At 41.8% G+C, this 16518-nt stretch overlaps 2 protein-coding genes across 5 annotated transcripts in view; one reads left to right on the top strand and one right to left on the bottom strand.

Moving 5' to 3' along the window:
* Positions 1 to 1299, bottom strand: LOC5521158 (melanocyte-stimulating hormone receptor). The gene has a single exon (XM_001640905.3). It carries the CDS (start codon positions 949 to 951, stop codon positions 1 to 3), a length of 951 nt encoding a protein of 316 aa, XP_001640955.2. The 5' UTR covers positions 952 to 1299.
* The window catches only part of LOC5521271 (outer dynein arm-docking complex subunit 2), a 20438-nt gene continuing 4338 nt past the window's right edge, over positions 419 to 16518 (top strand). For 3 of the 4 annotated variants that reach the window (XR_007307134.1, XM_048724414.1, XM_048724416.1), the window contains exons 1-20: positions 755 to 864; positions 2896 to 3228; positions 4213 to 4489; positions 4859 to 6801; positions 7556 to 7616; positions 8283 to 8654; positions 9180 to 9322; positions 10400 to 10543; positions 10633 to 10698; positions 11017 to 11137; positions 11471 to 11530; positions 12027 to 12249; positions 12459 to 12595; positions 12922 to 13164; positions 13680 to 13790; positions 13950 to 14104; positions 14409 to 14481; positions 14710 to 14891; positions 15228 to 15291; positions 16463 to 16513. Coding sequence is in view for 3 of the 4 variants with exons in the window: in XM_048724414.1 (XP_048580371.1) it covers positions 7566 to 7616; positions 8283 to 8654; positions 9180 to 9322; positions 10400 to 10543; positions 10633 to 10698; positions 11017 to 11137; positions 11471 to 11530; positions 12027 to 12249; positions 12459 to 12595; positions 12922 to 13164; positions 13680 to 13790; positions 13950 to 14104; positions 14409 to 14481; positions 14710 to 14891; positions 15228 to 15291; positions 16463 to 16513 (2196 nt within the window). In the remaining variant the exon portion in view is untranslated. Of the gene's footprint in view, positions 531 to 754; positions 865 to 2895; positions 3229 to 4212; positions 4490 to 4858; positions 6802 to 7555; positions 7617 to 8282; positions 8655 to 9179; positions 9323 to 10399; positions 10544 to 10632; positions 10699 to 11016; positions 11138 to 11470; positions 11531 to 12026; positions 12250 to 12458; positions 12596 to 12921; positions 13165 to 13679; positions 13791 to 13949; positions 14105 to 14408; positions 14482 to 14709; positions 14892 to 15227; positions 15292 to 16462; positions 16514 to 16518 lie in introns of those variants that run through there. The other variant, XM_048724415.1, reaches the window with a different exon arrangement.

Genomic DNA, 16518 nt, shown 5'->3' on the forward strand with positions numbered 1-16518 from the left:
TCATCGTTCAGGCATCACCGTGTGCTTGATACTGACTAGTGTTGCCTTAATAGCCTGCTTTATTTGAGGCTCTTTCCAGCAGTAGATGAAGGGATTAAACGCCGAGTTTGAAAAGTAGATCGTCGAGGCGATATGAAAGCACGCTCGGCTAACGCGGCTTTTGCTGTTTGCGGCCAGCGCAATCAAAGATAAAAGAAATGGAAGAACGAATAGAATGAATATGATATATGTGCGAAAGGTCGCATATACTGAGCGTCGGTAGCTTCGCATGTCAACGGTTGAGCTATTGGGAGCAAATGCGCGATTTGCTTCGCTTATCTGGTTCTGATGATGACGGACGACTTTGTAAATCTTAACATACGACACCGTGTTGAGGACAAGGCATATTGTGATTATAACACAGCCGACGACTTTGAAGAGGAGGATATTATTTAGCGCAAGAAAGCCGACATAGAGTGAGCCTGTGATCCATAGGCCCGCCATGGCGAAGATAGTCCGCTTGTTTGTTACTACTGACTGATACGCCAAGTGTAAGTAGAGGAGTAGATAGCGTTCCACGCAGATAGCCGTGATCGTTAAAAAGGAGACGCCAGCAAACATCACGGAAACTACTAACATCGCTAAAGCGACAACACAAAACTCTCTCGGGCGATCTAGTAAATTCAACCACCGTTGCGAGATATACAAAGGCTGAACGAACAACCCTACAGCTAGATCAGTAATAGCGAGGTTAAATCGAATGAGATAGGATGGTGCGTGGAGGCTTGGGGTGCGCCAGATACTCGCCAGGACCAGTGAGTTGCATACCACGGCCATGATAGACGTCGGGACGTTTAGAGAGGCGCTGAGGTAGAGCATAGCTGGGTACGAGTTCATTCTCTCTTTTACACTGCCAATGAAGTCACAAACAAAGTCTCTCTGACTCTCACTTGCATTTTGAGGCGTAATCATTCTATCTGCTAGTGTGAGCCTGTCTTTTTCTTAAACTTTCTCTTTCTCTGATCTTTTGCTCATATTTATTTTTTAGGCTGTGCGCCCTATGACAAATATACATAGCCCTACCGGTACTTTTTAGCCACAATAAATCAAAATTAGAATGCGTAATATTGCTATTTTACAAAGAGCTTGACAATCACGGAAATGAAATGTCAATAGAGGAGAAAGAGAGACTAGGTACATCATCCTTCTTTTGCTCCGACAAAGGGCTAACGCTCGAAACGTCATCGGCGCAACTACTCTGTTTCACAGAGGCGTTTTACCTACCTTTTTTTCAACCTTTTTTTGATTTATACCTTAGGTACAGCCCCCTCTTTAGAGGTTTTAAAAAGTAAATGCAGTTTTTAATGGATCTCTGAGATTTCCTGATAACTCAACGTTTGACTTGCATTATTTCACAATAACACTTTAACAGTTTCGGGCAATTAATTTAATTTTTGTTGAACATTATTTGTTTAATGGATTAGAATTTAGCTTAAAATTGCAACAACAAAAACAATATCTGATTTTTTTAATCAATCAATATACTGAAAAGGCCATGAAAAGAAGATTTTATTTTTTGTTGGACTTATTTTGTTGGACATTATTTAATTAATGGATTATATTTTAGCTTAAAATTGCCAAAAAAACCATTATTTAAATTTTTTGAAGCAACTTGCATTATTCTTGCATTATTTCACAATAACACTTTAACAGTTTCGGGCAATTAATTTAATTTTTGTTGAACATTATTTGTTTAATGGATTAGAATTTAGCTTAAAATTGCAACAACAAAAACAATATCTGATTTTTTTAATCAATCAATATACTGAAAAGGCCATGAAAAGAAGATTTTATTTTTTGTTGGACTTATTTTGTTGGACATTATTTAATTAATGGATTAGATTTTAGCTTAAAAGAAATGAAAAGAAGATATTAATTTTTGTTGGACTTTTGTTGGACATTATTTAATTAATGGATTAGATTTTAGCTTAAAATTGCCAAAAAAAAACAATATTTAACATTTTTTTACTGAAAAGAACATGAAAATAAGATATTAATTTTTGTTGGAAATTATTTAATTCGTGGATTTTATTTTAGCTTAGATTGCCAAAAAAACAATATCTAACATTTTTTTAAGCAATCAATATAATGAAAAGGACATGATAAAAACATTTAGTGCCGTCAATACGATGAAAAGGACATGATAAAACATTTAGTGCCGTCAATATAATGAAAAGGACATGATAAAAACATTTAGTGCAGTCAATATATTGAAAAGGACATGATAAAAACATTTAGTGCCGTCAATATAATGAAAATGACACGATAAAAAACATTTAGTGCCGTCAATTTAATGAAAATTACACGATAAAAACATTTAGTGCCGTTAATATAATAAGGAAAAGGTGGGAGTGGGATGCTAATTTAAAAAAAAATTTGAAGGTTACAAGCAGGGGCGTGTCTGTCCACGTAACTGTCCTGTGTACCATTCCCCCCCGCCCACCACCACCACCACCCCCAATGTAAAGATCACGTTTTTGGGTTTGATTTCTAGTAAAGTGTCAAACTTAAGTCCGAACCCTCTAATTTACAAAATCGCTCAGGCCGATCGTGGGTAACTAGAAATGCAACGCATTTTACGCTTCTCTTAGCACTACAACATGCTTCTTTTGCTCTTAGATCTTTTTAACTAGAAATGTCAGTGTCTTAACCTAATTCTCAGAGAATGCCCTGGGAACGAGGTGTCTATAAACATTAACGCACCATTATCATCAAACTCTCTGGGCTGTTATTTATTTTAGCCAAATATGAGATTCTCTTTTCTCCCTAGCCTTTTAAACAACTCACCAAGTTTTCCCCCTCTTTGACATCGACCTTGTCAGAATTAATCATAATTACTGCTCGTTTCCCCTCCAGCCATTACCACAGCCCTCCCACGACGGCTTAGCCAGCCCTCTCCAAGAGAGCCTGAATTCTGTCATTCGTCCGGTCCTACGAATGAGAAGGTAGGCGGCCAGCTGTGCGGGACACACTCGCTATGCCTCGGGATATTCCGTGAGGGTCTCCCGTGTTGCTGGGGCTAGCGGGAGATGGGGCTAAATTTTGACGCATCACTCGACGTATCACGTGCATTAGCTCAAATAATTACCCGGTGTGGTAGAGACTATATAAAAGCGGTGTTTAAAGGTCCAGCAAGTATCAGTGTTGGTCAAGCAGTGAAGGAGAAGAAGCGAGATCGCAACTAGAAAGGTGAGGACTCTATCTAACGTCGTTGTTTTTAACAAAGGCTTACGATATAATGCCAAGTTTAGCATAAAATCTTGTCTCTGTTTCTTTTAATTTAACCTCTAAACTGATTATTGCGTTCTACATGCTTTGCAAATAGTTTCCATCATGACTTGTCAGTGCTTCAAGAGCTTGCAGAGGCAATCGTTTCCACAATTGTTGTTGGCAATTGTTATGTTTTATACAACCTCTTTTGAAGCAGTTTTTGTGTTGCTGAATTTCTAGATGAAATGCCGCCTACTTTTCAACGTGCACATTGGGATATTTCAAAATAAAGCAATAGGTCTCAGCCAAGTATCGTTATTAAGGTTGAACCATGAGAAACAAGAGCTTGGAGAGAGTGGGGTCTGCATTTGGAGGTCATGCTGTGGTGCATGCTGGGAGCTCCGCAATAATGTTTGCGGGCTCACGCTGTTCGCTGGATGTCAACAAGAAAAAATATATATACCCAACGGATGAGAGCCAAGATTGGAATGCTATTTTTCTTTTTGTTTCTGTTAAAGGTTGAAATGACAAAAAATTGAGAGTGGCCGTTGACTAGTTTAGCAGTTAAAATAAAACAATCGCTACTCTTTGCTTCTAACAGCATGTATCACTAGTAAAACGGTGTATTGGATACAAGCCAGGTGAATAACTTATGATATCATTATCCAAGGTGGATGTTAAAGGTCAAATATTCAACCAGGTGAAAAACAACAAAGCATGTATTTAAAAGATACACGCAAGAAACGCTACAAAAACAGTCACCGGATTAAAAGTGAAGGGCACTTGACACTGATAAATGAAATGTTTTAACGAATAATGCGAGTTGCGCTTGACCCATAACAACAATGGCCCCAAAGTAGTATTTCCCTTGGGTAAATGTTGTTCGGAAAGCTAACTTATACTGGAACTTTTGTAAAAACATTATTCTCATAAAGATAACAACGTTTTTGCTTTCTTTTCTAGATAATATTCGCAGCCATGCGTCTTTGTCTACAGGTTTTCGTGATAGCCCTTTGTGCGAGCTTGGCGTGGAGTGCGAATCCTCGGGAACATATGGAAAAACGATTTGAACCAATAGAAATGAGCAAAGAAAGGAGTGATACGTCATCTGCAGCCATGGTAACATGGACAGACCAATCAGAATCCACAACAGCCATCAGGGCACGCAGAGCGCCAAGGGCGCAAGAGATCCGTCTTGTTATCCCATTACAGTTAAGGCCAGGAAGAAAAGGACGGAGAGGTAGGAATTTTTACCCGAAACGAATAAGAGATAGTATTTACTCTTACGATACTAGGGGAGCCTGATAGTCCACTCCGCACAAGAGCGGTAGGAACAGTGTCTATATTAGGCTATACATTCTGGTAATAAACCATTTCCCTCTAAAATTATTACAAGAATTTAACCTAACAAACACTTCTTCTACTGCCTTTGCCCCGCACCGAATTAGGACGTGCCCAAATTGCTCAGTGCTCGTATTCACCATTAGCCATTTTTTAGCGATTTCAAATACAAACATAAGTGTGTTACAGGACTACCGGCTCTTTTTTGTGGATCTTTCTTGTATGAGTGGGGAAACTCCATTTCATGCTTAAATTTATTGCATTTTAGGAGACAAGCGCTCTCCCTGGATTCTTCGCATCGCAAGTCCACGGAATCATCGTGGTAGAAAGCACCGACGAATAGGTGCGAAACGCAGAAAATTGAAAAGCGGTAATGAAGTGAGAAATAATAGACATAGAAATCACCCTCGCTACATCAAAAGTGAATGGAACAGGAAAGTAAAACTCCATAGCCGACAGAAGAAAAGAAAAAATAAGAGCAATGAGCACTGTAATCACGACCACGAGATCAGAATGAGGAATCGAAAACATTGGCAAAGGCGAGACAAAGGAATGCGCTTAAACCTTGGCAAAGCTCGGCAAGGCAAAAACACACGCAAAGGAAAACTTTCAAACCTTAGCAAAGCTCGGCAAGGCAAAAACACACGCAAAGGAATACTTTTAAACCTAGACAAAGCTTGGCAAGGCAAAAACACACACAAGGGAATAATTTTAAACCTAGGCAAAGCTCGGCAAGACAAAAACACACGCAAAGGAATACTTTTAAACCTAGGCAAAGCTCGGCAAGGCAAAAACACACGCAAGGGAATACGTTCAAGTCTTGGCAAACCTCGGCAAGGCAAAAACACACCCAAGGGCATCCAATTAGTGTTTATCAAGAATAAAAAGGCTGACGCTGGCTCAGGTGTTTCTTACGTCCGCTTTAAAATCGGAAAAGAAAGCAGAGGACAAAAAGCAAAAAGGCAAAAGGGGAACAAAAATAGAAAGCGCACAACAGGCTTCAGTAGGAAAGGACGAGTTAGCCGCAAGGGTAAACAGGGACGCACGGTGATTTATCGCAACCATCACCATTGGGGCGAAGAGTGATCCCCTTTAAATAGGCTTGCTTTTTACCAAAAGCAAGGAATCCAGGCTTGTCAGGGTAGCAAAGTTTATCAGGGGAATTTAAGGATAAGGAATGAAAATTGTGTTGGTGCGGGATCGGATCTTTTCTTTTAGGCTAAAATAATTGGGCCGGATCGCAAACCATTTCTGGGCATCTGAGACACGGGATTTACTTATTTATATAGGGCAGGGAACACGATTCCGGGATCAAGCTTATTCGAGTCACTTGAGAAATGTTTACCTTGTTTTTACTCCGGAATTGTATCTGAACTCACGAAAATTTGTCGAATACCAGTTTTTGGTGCAGTGCACTCACCGTCTAAAAATCTTAGAAATACTTTTATAGTATGAATGCACGTAACGCCCATCGTAAAATTTATATGATTATAATGGTACTGTTTTCAAACTCCATCGTCATTGCCACAAAATGATTTGTGTGAATCTCACACATAATGCGACTAAAAGCCATTAGCGTCAGTGTAGCCTGCGAGCCGGCTCTCATTGGGGTTTATTCGGAAATATTTTGTTTTCGAATATTGGGAATCCTGTGGCGCGCAAGAAGGCCGAGGTGCGCTGGGGCGAGGGTGCAAATGGATTAGAAATTTCTTAGCCAACAAGCAGGCTACCGACAGTGACTGAAGTCCGGATAAGTCATAGATCTATAGCACTACACATTTTCTGTTAATTCATTCAAATTTTATGGGTCCCAGCACTGTCAAACTAAAGTGGTTCCACTGTACAAAAATAGAATCGAATAAATACCAACAGAAAATCATGTTTGCCATTTCTTTCAGTGAGATCCGCGAAGTCGAGCGTTTCCGTGTGTTACATTCGAGTCCAAAGCTTTCGCAAAAATTGTCATAAAATCAACACCTGTCCCATGCACGGTTCCCATAGAGACGGGAAAATGCTTATCTTGTCGCACCGGCACTTGGATGTTTAGTTATCTCGCTTTTACGCGCGCCATATTATAGAAAAAAACGAGTAGAAAAGCGGACAGAAGTCTAATAAGAGAGCTTATCCAGATATTCATACCATCAACCTTGTTAACGGCCAAGTTGGAAATTTGATACGCTTGTTACCACATTAACAGAGTTTACCAAAAAGGTGAGTAGAAATGAACTAGTAACTAAACCATCAAGTCGAAAGCGGAAAGGATAAAATACGTGAAGTCAATACTAAAGATTTCTTATTATACAAAAGTAAAATAATAGAAGGGAGAATATCGAAATAACAAAACGCTAGACACGACTTGTTGATGAAAATAAATCGAAACTGTCAACATCATTTTATTTTCATTTCGATTCATTTTGAATGAACAAATTCAATCGCCACTTTTTCTCTCAGTACTATCTCTTTATTCTTTGAAGAAGAGAAAAACGTGTTAAGGGAATTATGCTTTGGAATTTGATTTTGCTATACACCACATGTCCTAAATTCTCGATGCAAATAGTTATTTTTGAATTCGTATGTAAACGCGGTCCAATAAAACCGGAAGTGGCTAGCAGCGAGACGCCACCTGCCATAGGCAAAGCGTTACCGGTGAAATACCACATTTTTCCATTCTCGTGTACAACTGTCTCATATCGAAAGTAAAGAAAGGGTAATATGTGATGGCTAACGTTATCAGAACATTACTTCATATATATTAAGGGTATGGTAGGGCGTTCCTATAAAATAATGAGAGTAACTACGATCTATCTAGAAACACCAAAAGACTTCCTTCTATGACAAAGAAGATGTGAGAAAAACTGCACAAAGAAAAACCCCTTGATGAGGTGTTAATTGTACGTTTTGAGTAGTGTAGTCCGTATTCAGCCAAAGGAGTATGGTATATCAACTGACGTATGACTTTGTAAAGTTCCATCAGAATGTCGGATGCTGAGATCGAGATGGATGCCAAAGTCACGGCAGACCCAAAGGTAACGAAAATACTCAACCTAGCGTGATTAGCGATTTGACAAACAAAACAAAGATACATATGAAAAAGTACTTGCTTACATCGTTCTACACATTATGAGAGATCAATATTGTAATCCACTGATGGGACTAATTTCTAAGAACATTTGAAACATGCAAATGTTTCGTAGAGATGGTGAAAAAAATGGAGCCCACTGAAATTATTGATCTAAAAAAAGCTATTACACAGTGTGTGACGTTTTGGGGTTTGGAGATTCTACATAAATTTGTGTAGTCGAACGAGTTGTGCTGGGAATGTTTTTGGGGGCGCTGGAGCGAACGCTTGGGAAAAAAATCGTCCCGATCGGTTATACGGGCAATTATTCAGGTTCTAACCACTGCTGGGGAAAAAATGATATGGTCCCTTCTGGGAATAAGGAAGAGATAATATTTTCCCAGCAACTTATAAAATGAATATTTTCGGCATCGGAACATGTTTAAACTACGAAAAAGCCATTTTAACGTGTTTCATGAAGGGGGGTTCTTTGTATGCCCTTGAACGATTCCTTGTTGTACACGGTTCGCAGGATAAACGCGCTATCTTAAATGTATACTTAGAAGTATAGTGTGCGTTCAGCCGTATACAGAAACTTAAATAAAACTGAAAGGAGGCATTATTCTTTTTCTAGCTGGATGAAGGAAACGATAAAAGCGATCAACCGAACTCATTTAAGCAAACTACAGGTGAAGAAACAAACGAGAATACAACTGAAAAAACCGACCAGGAAAACGAACGACAAAATGACAACAATCTCACAGAAACTGGTGGGACCATTAGACAAAATGACGAAAGCCCGCCAAACCCTGACTTCGATGCAAACCGCGTGGAAAGTCCAAAACCATCACCTAGGCCTACCAGTGGTTCACATAGCGCAGGGCAAAGGGGTATAACGGATCAAAACGAGAGAAGTGTGGAACGCCCTGGGAGTGCTGTAGGGCGTAATGGTCCTCAAGGGAAGTCGCCCTCACCGCAAGCGAGTCCAAAGCCTTTGAAAAAAGAGGTAGGGGTGATATTTTTGGGGGAGGAAGGGGTGATGTCTTTTGGGTAGGTAGGGGTGTTGTCTTTTGGGTAGGTAGGGGTGATGTCTTTTGGGTAGGTAGGGGTGATGTCTTTTGGGTAGGTAGGGTGATGTCTTTTGCGGAGGTAGGGTGATGTCTTTTGGGGAGGTAGTGTGATGTCTTTTGCGGAGGTAGGGGTGATGTCTTTTGGGGAGGTAGGGGTGATGTCTTTTGGTAGGTGGTAGGAGTGATGTCTTTCGCGGAGGTAGGAGTGATGTCTTTTTGGGAAGTAGGGGTGATATCTTTTTGGGGAAGTAGTGTCTTAAAACTAGGCTTAAAACGGCTTAAAACTAGGGAAGAGCTTTGGGGAGGGCGGCACGGTGACTAAAACAATGTTTTCACCTGACAGAAAATTCTACAATTGTATAAGAGAGAATTGCACAATCACCTCAGTTGACATGAACTACAGTATTGACTTAATTTCAATCTGTCAATGTTTATAACGCCTTTTTGTTGTTTCCCTTTAGGACTCATTCATGAAAAAGTATCTTAGTGGCAGTGAAGACGACTTTGAGAGTGACGAAGAGAAGAAGACGAAACCTAAGAACAAACCTACAAGGACAGCGGCTCCCAAAAGGCCAGTGGCTAAGACGACCAATAAGCCTCCGAGGTAAAGTCCATTGGGTGATTATGGTTTAGTGGTATAGTGACGACGGTGGTTATGATGTTGGTGATGGCAATGGTGGCAGTAATGACGATGTGTTGGTTATGATGCTGATGATGTCAATGGTGATGGTGGCAAAGGTGGTGATAACGGTGTTGTGGTTATGATGTTGGTGATGGCAATGGTGGCAGTGATGACGATGTGTTGGTTATGATGCTGATGATGTCAATGGTGATGGTGGCTAAGGTGGCGATGACGATGTGGTGGTTATGATGCTGGTGATGACGATAGTGATGGTGGTGATTACGATGGTGATGATGATAGTGATGATGATGGTGGTGATAATAGGGGGATGATTACGATGGTGATGATGATGGTGGTTACAATAGGGGGTGATATGACGATGGTGATGATGATAGTGATGATGATGGTGATGATGATAAAGGGTGATGACGATGATGATAGTGATGATTATGGTGGTGATGATAGGCGGATGATTACGATGGTGATGATGATAATGATGATGATGGTGGTGATAATAGGGGGTGATGATGATAATGGTGATGATAGGGGGATGGATCATTACGATGGTGGTTATGATGCTGGTGATGTCGATGGTGGTAGTGGTAGTGGTGGGGATGATGATGGTAGTGGTAGTGATGACGATGATGGCGATGTTCATGGTGATTGGGGTTGATTAAGATGGTAATGATGATAGTGATGGTGATGATGTTTACGATCGTTGATATGATGGAAGATGACGATAAATGTCAGGGAGGTGTTGATGTAAGTGAAATTCAAAATTCACGATACTTTTCCTGTAAGTCAAGGCATTATTTTTGCACTTTCGTCGCCATTGATGGCCGGTGGCGATAGGTACTATGGGGTCATTTTTGGTTGCAATAAAAAAACTGGTTGTGTTGGGAGAGTCAGTGTGCTGATATTCAGGACCGTAGCTGCTCCATGTTCCGCTGTAGTGTGAAAAGCGTCACTATATAATCAATTTTACATCAATATGTAAGTAAATAATTATTTTTACGTCACTATTTAAGAGCATAATAATTTTTACGTTCTTGTGTTTAGCAAAAATGACAAGAATTCACCTAAAAAATTCGCGCCAAAAGATAATTCAAAGGAGAAAAAAGATAACGTGATCATCAAAAGGAAGCAAAAGCTGGAGCCGTCACTCAAATGGAGAACCTTGAACCTGCTCGGCAATGATGAGAGGTATGTTTATTCCATACACACGCCTAGTGTTAAGTGTTATAGTCTTATATTCTATACGTGGATTTGTTAGCAGTTCTTGTTTTTTCTAGTGATGGTGGTAGTGAAGACAAAAAGAAGCAAGGGACGGCTAAATCGAAGCAGAGTAGACGCGAAAGGTAAGAGCAGCCCGTCCCTCCCCCTCCTACCGGTCCCGCTATAACTGCGCACCACCCCCCTCCCCTCCTACCGGTCCCGCTACAACTGCGCACCACCCCCCTCCCCCTCCTTCCGGTCCCGCTATAACTGCGCACCACCCCCCTCCCACCGGTCCCTTTATAACTGCGCACCACCCCCCTCCCCCTCCTACCGGTCCCGCTATTACTGCGCACCACCCCCTCCCCCTCCTACCAGCCCCGTTATAACTGCGCACCACCCCCTCCCCCTCCCCCAGGCAATATTGGTTACGCGGCGCCTGATGTCTGGTTGTTAAAAAGCCGCAGGCAGACGATGCATTCGGAGCGGGGGCGATCCGTGGCGACGTACCCAGACACCATCTACAGCGAGAGCTCAACAGAAAGCGAAGAGGAGGATGATAGAGTGATGGACGGCAAAGTGGTTAGTATTGATAAACCGATAAACCGACCATCCAAAATCCCCACACCACAAACCATCCTACCCCCAACACCATCTAAAGCGAGAGCTCAACAGAAAGCGAAGAGTGTGGTAGAGTGGTGGTTAGTATTGATTTGGGAAAAAGGAACCGACCATCCACGAACCCTTCACCACACATCATGCTACCCCGCTCCCCCCCCCCCCCCCCCCCCCCCAGGACACCATCTTTAGCGAGAGCTCAACAGTAAACGCAGAGGAAGATGATAGACGAGATGATAGATGACGTATCGGAGACGGAAGTTTCATGGTTGATGTTGTTGGTGTTGCTATTTTTAGAACGCTGCCGACTTACCTTCGGAATATTGGCAGATACAAAGAATGGTCAAGTTTTTGAAGGTTTGTTTCTTAGTATTACTTGTTTTGCTATGATTGTCATGTTTCATTCCTTCAAGAGAAACAATAGATAGATAACAAACACAGACAAGCTGGGTGAACAGCTGAAACACTGAAACAGCTCAACCCCGGCCATGTCAGAAATAACAACCTTCCCATGAAAGACGCCGAAGAGCTTGTTGCGACAACAAAAACTTAGGTAGAGATAATAATATTGGGGATAGAGATTGGTAAAAATTGGTCATTATAAGAGACAAAGGGAGAAATTGTTCATTTCAATAGTTCTTCACACACAGATTAAATAGCACATGGTAGTCATTTAAATGCACTGCTCGGGGGGGAGGGGGAGGGGTAAAATAATATGGCTTTCAGAATTATAGAGGTGAGACAAGCGCCTCCAGCGCGCCACCCCACCCACCCACAGTTCTCATATGTTAATTTTATTTGGACTTGTGTTATTTTATTTATTCTATTTGACTTGTGATATGTCTTTACGCAGATTGGGAATCCTACCGCTACGGTTATCTGCTTGTGCGGCTTAAGAGACTTTAACCTTTCTCAAGAGATGTGCCAAATGGCTATACGTGATATCAACGGCTTGCAGATACTCATCAACCTTCTTAAGACTGAGAGCGACAAGTGCAAGATTGGGTCACTTAAAATCCTTCAACCACTGACCACTAGTAGCAAATACAACAGAAACGCTATCATTAACCTTGGAGGTCAGTCGTACAAGCAAATAGTTCTAGCCTTTTAAATTGGAACAATAGTTTGATCCAGGAATTCAATAGGGGAAGCCAGTGTAGAAAAAGGAATATTTTGACGGTCATTCAATAAGAAGAAATGGCCAAGGGATGATGCACGCGCACCCTACGCACCCCCTTATGTACGCGCCGGCCAGTTTGACTAATTTCATTGGGTGCTTACGCAGGAGTTCAACTGTTGGTTGACCTTGTGACCACAGGAAGCCAGGAGGTCCAGGGCCTGGCCGCCGCAACTCTAGCCAATATCGCCATGGCGAGCAGAGCTAGGAACATCCTGCGACGATGTGGAGGAATACGAAAAATGGTAATAAAAAAGATAAAGATTTATATAGCGTCTAATCAATGACTGTTCTAAGCTCTTAACAGTTTTTAAAATTCCTATCCCGGAACACAAGCATATAGTAAGCTCACATACGTTCAACAAGTCAAATTTAGGGCAGAGTATCAGACAGACACTGTCCATGTCCCGACTGGGAACCCACAGCGTTTCAGCAGGGCGTCTCAGCAGGGTCGAGAGGCTTTAAATTCGCTAATACATTGGGCCACACATGATTCGCGTTGTTTGAAACAGTTGTGCATGCAGCTGTCATAGGAACGCTTACTCCTGACACATCACATCCCATAATGCAGGTGAACTTACTGAACTACCAAGACAAGTCTTGGCGCAAACAGAAGTCGCAAGAGCAAAAGAACCTTGACCTTGAGGTGGCCCGCAGTGCCGCGCTTGCGCTATGGAGCTGCAGTACAAGCATGCGCAACAGGACGTCTATCTTTAAGGCAGGAAGCGTGCCACTGCTCGCGAGACTGATTCGCCTTGAGAGAGAAGACGTACTCATCCCAGTAGTGGGCCTTGTCCAGGAATGCGCGATAGAGGTTTGTGAGTGGGTGTTGTCCAGGAATACGCGATAGAGGTTTCTGAGTGGGCCTTGTCTAGGAATGTGAGATACAGGTTTGTGAGTGGGCCTTTTCTAGGAATGTGAGATACAGGTTTGTGAGTGGGCCTTGTCTAGGAATGTGAGATACAGGTTTGTGAGTGGGCCTTGTCTAGGAATGTGAGATACAGGTTTGTGAGTGGGCCTTGTCTAGGAATGTGAGATACAGGTTTGTGAGTGGGCCTTGTCTATGAATGTGAGATACAGGTTTGTGAGTGGGCCTTGTCTAGGAATGTGAGATACAGGTTTGTGAGTGGGCCTTGTCTAGGAATAGAGGTACGTGAATGCGCAATTGAGGTTTGGGGATGCGCGATAGAGGTTTGTGAATGAGCCATAGAGGTTTGGGAATGATCTATAGAGCTTTTTGAATGAGCTATAGAGGTTTGGGAACGCGCTATGGGCAAACCTCTGAAAAGAAGAACTAAATCAATATCAAAACTTTCATTCCATTTTAAGACACGATACCGAACAGCTTTTAAGAACGAGAACATGATCGAGCCAATCGTGCAGAACCTGAAGACAGAGAACCAGGAATTGCAAATCTACTGCGCTAATGCCATCTTCAAGGTATGCACACAAATCACATAAGGTAGACAGAAAGTGGTCGAATCTTATCGTGAACGTATCACGATACGTACACGAATATGGTGAAAGTTGTTTGACTGAGAAGTGGCTAGTATTTGTAAGTGTAAAGGTCGATATGGTAATACACAATTATGCTCACAGTGTGCCGAAGACGAGGATACACGCAAAGTTGTCCACAAATATGGAGGACTCGAGACGCTTGTCAAGTTACTCTCCTCGCATCAAAACAAGAAGCTGTTGGCCGCTGTTACTGGTGCTATCTGGAAATGCTCTGTCAGTGTGGAGAATACGAAGAGGTGGATATGTACTGTTTGTTTGCTTGGTCGTTTGAGTTTCTTGTGCGTTTATCTAAAGCTTTATCAAAGGAGTTAAAAGGTGTAACAATATAAAAATATATACATACCTTATCTGATTGTCAGGAGCGAGAGTGAATAAACGGAGTTTTTTGGCGGGAAGCACAGTAACGCGCGCGAACCATATGTCGCTTATGACAAGAGTATTTATTTCTGTTCTGTTCTTCTGTTTGGGGTTTGGTAATTCCGTGCCCGAGTGGTTTGAGGGATTTGTTTCTCAGATTCCATTTAACTTGACCTTAAACAGGTTTCTTGAGCTTGACATTGTTGAGGCACTACTCAGGTTCTTGCAAGACGAGCACGAGGAACAGCCAGAACAGGTATGCTCGAATGCACTCTAATCTGAACTCTTGAATAGCCAAAAAGCCAAAATAGGGTACAACTCTAATTCACAAAGGGTTCAAAGATACGAGAGTTTCAAATAATCGTGCGCGGGGACACCTCTCTAATGGTTAGCAGTATTAACTAACACGCCTACAGGCGCTTTGAGAGTAACACCTAAGGAACGGAAAATTCTAAAAGGCAACTTTTTTCTAATATCTCTTTAGGTGCAAGTCCACATTGTAGGAGCGCTCTCAGAACTCGCCAAAGTGCAGAAGGGTCGTTTGGAGATCCTCGCCTGCAAGGGATGCAAGACGCTGGTTGACCTGTCAACCGACCCCAATGAAGAACTAGTCGAGCAAGTGGGCAGAGCTATCGCCGCCTGCTCTCAGGACGTAGAGTGCAGGGGGTAAGAGACCTGTGAAGTACAATAAAGTGTGCCATTCCTATCTTCTTCAACAACTTGGAAAACTTAAGGAAAAAATCCCAAAATAATGCATTCAAATAAATCCATCTTTTCCTTTGATTTGGGATGTTCTGAAGAAAATCCTGAAGATATTCTTAAAGAAGAAACTGCTTCTCCGTTGAGTTAACCAAATAATGAAATCAATAAGAAATTACTTGTCTTGGTAGTGACTGCTACAGTAATGTAAGAAAATCTAGATTCGCATATTGTAAAAACGCTAAGAATTCAAGCTTCAGGTACCATGTAATCTATATCGTAACATGTTTAACCTTTCTACAGACAATTCAACCGCCGTGATGGGTTAAGGCTCCTGTGGTCTTTGCTCAAGTCAAATAACCCCAAGGTAAAATGCTAAGCAGTAGACAAGCTTGCACACAGGCGTGCATACACAGGCCAGGCAGGCTGGCGGTAGACAAACACCTTGGATATATATACTTTGATAATAGTTTGTGTGGACATAGCCATACATCTTGCAAAGAGAGCAATATTACCAAGTCCAACAGCCCTTAGATAACAGACATAGCCATACACCTTGCAAAGAGAGTAGTTACCAAGTCCAAAAGCCCTTAGATAACAGACATAGCCATACACCTTGCAAAGAGAGCAGTTACCAAGTCCAAAAGCCCTTAGATAATAGACATAGCCATACACCTTGCAAAGAGAGCAGTATTACCGAGTCCAACAACCCTTAGATAATAGACATAGCCATACACCTTGCAAAGAGAGCAGTATTACCAAGTCCAAAAGCCCTTAGATAATAGACATAGCCATACACCTTGCAAAGAGAGCAGTTACCAAGTCCAAAAGCCCTTAGATAATAGACATAGCCATACACCTTGCAAAGAGAGCAGTATTACCGAGTCCAACAACCCTTAGATAATAGACATAGCCATACACCTTGCAAAGAGAGCAGTATTACCAAGTCCAAAAGCCCTTAGATAATAGACATAGCCATACACCTTGCAAAGAGAGCAGTATTACCAAGTCCAACAGCCCTTAGATAATAGACATAGCCATACACCTTGCAAAGAGAGCAGTATTACCAAGTCCAACAGCCCTTAGATAATAGTTCATGTAGACATGGCCATACACCTTGCAAAGAGAGCAGTTACCAAGTCTAAAAGCCCTTAGATAATAGACATAGCCATACACCTTGCAAAGAGAGCAGTATTATCAAGTCCAAGAGCCCTTAGATAATAGACATAGCCATACACCTTGCAAAGAGAGCAGTATTATCAAGTCCAACAGCCCTTAGATAATAGACAAAGCCATACACCTTGCAAAGAGAGCAGTTACCAAGTCCAAAAGCCCTTAGATAATAGACATAGTCATACACCTTGCAAAGAGAGCAGTATTACCGAGTCCAACAACCCTTAGATAATAGACATAGCCATACACCTTGCAAAGAGAGCAGACCCTTAGATAATATTTCCATGTAGACAAGCCAAGCATGCAAAGACAGGACCTTCAACGAGTTTTCGTATATTTCAGTCTGAGTTTCCATACCATTGCAGGTTATTGCAAGTGCATCATGGGGAATACATGGTTTGATGGAGGATACTCCGGTAAG

This window comes from Nematostella vectensis, chromosome 2 (assembly GCF_932526225.1).
Source record: "Nematostella vectensis chromosome 2, jaNemVect1.1, whole genome shotgun sequence".
Lineage (NCBI taxonomy): Eukaryota > Metazoa > Cnidaria > Anthozoa > Actiniaria > Edwardsiidae > Nematostella > Nematostella vectensis.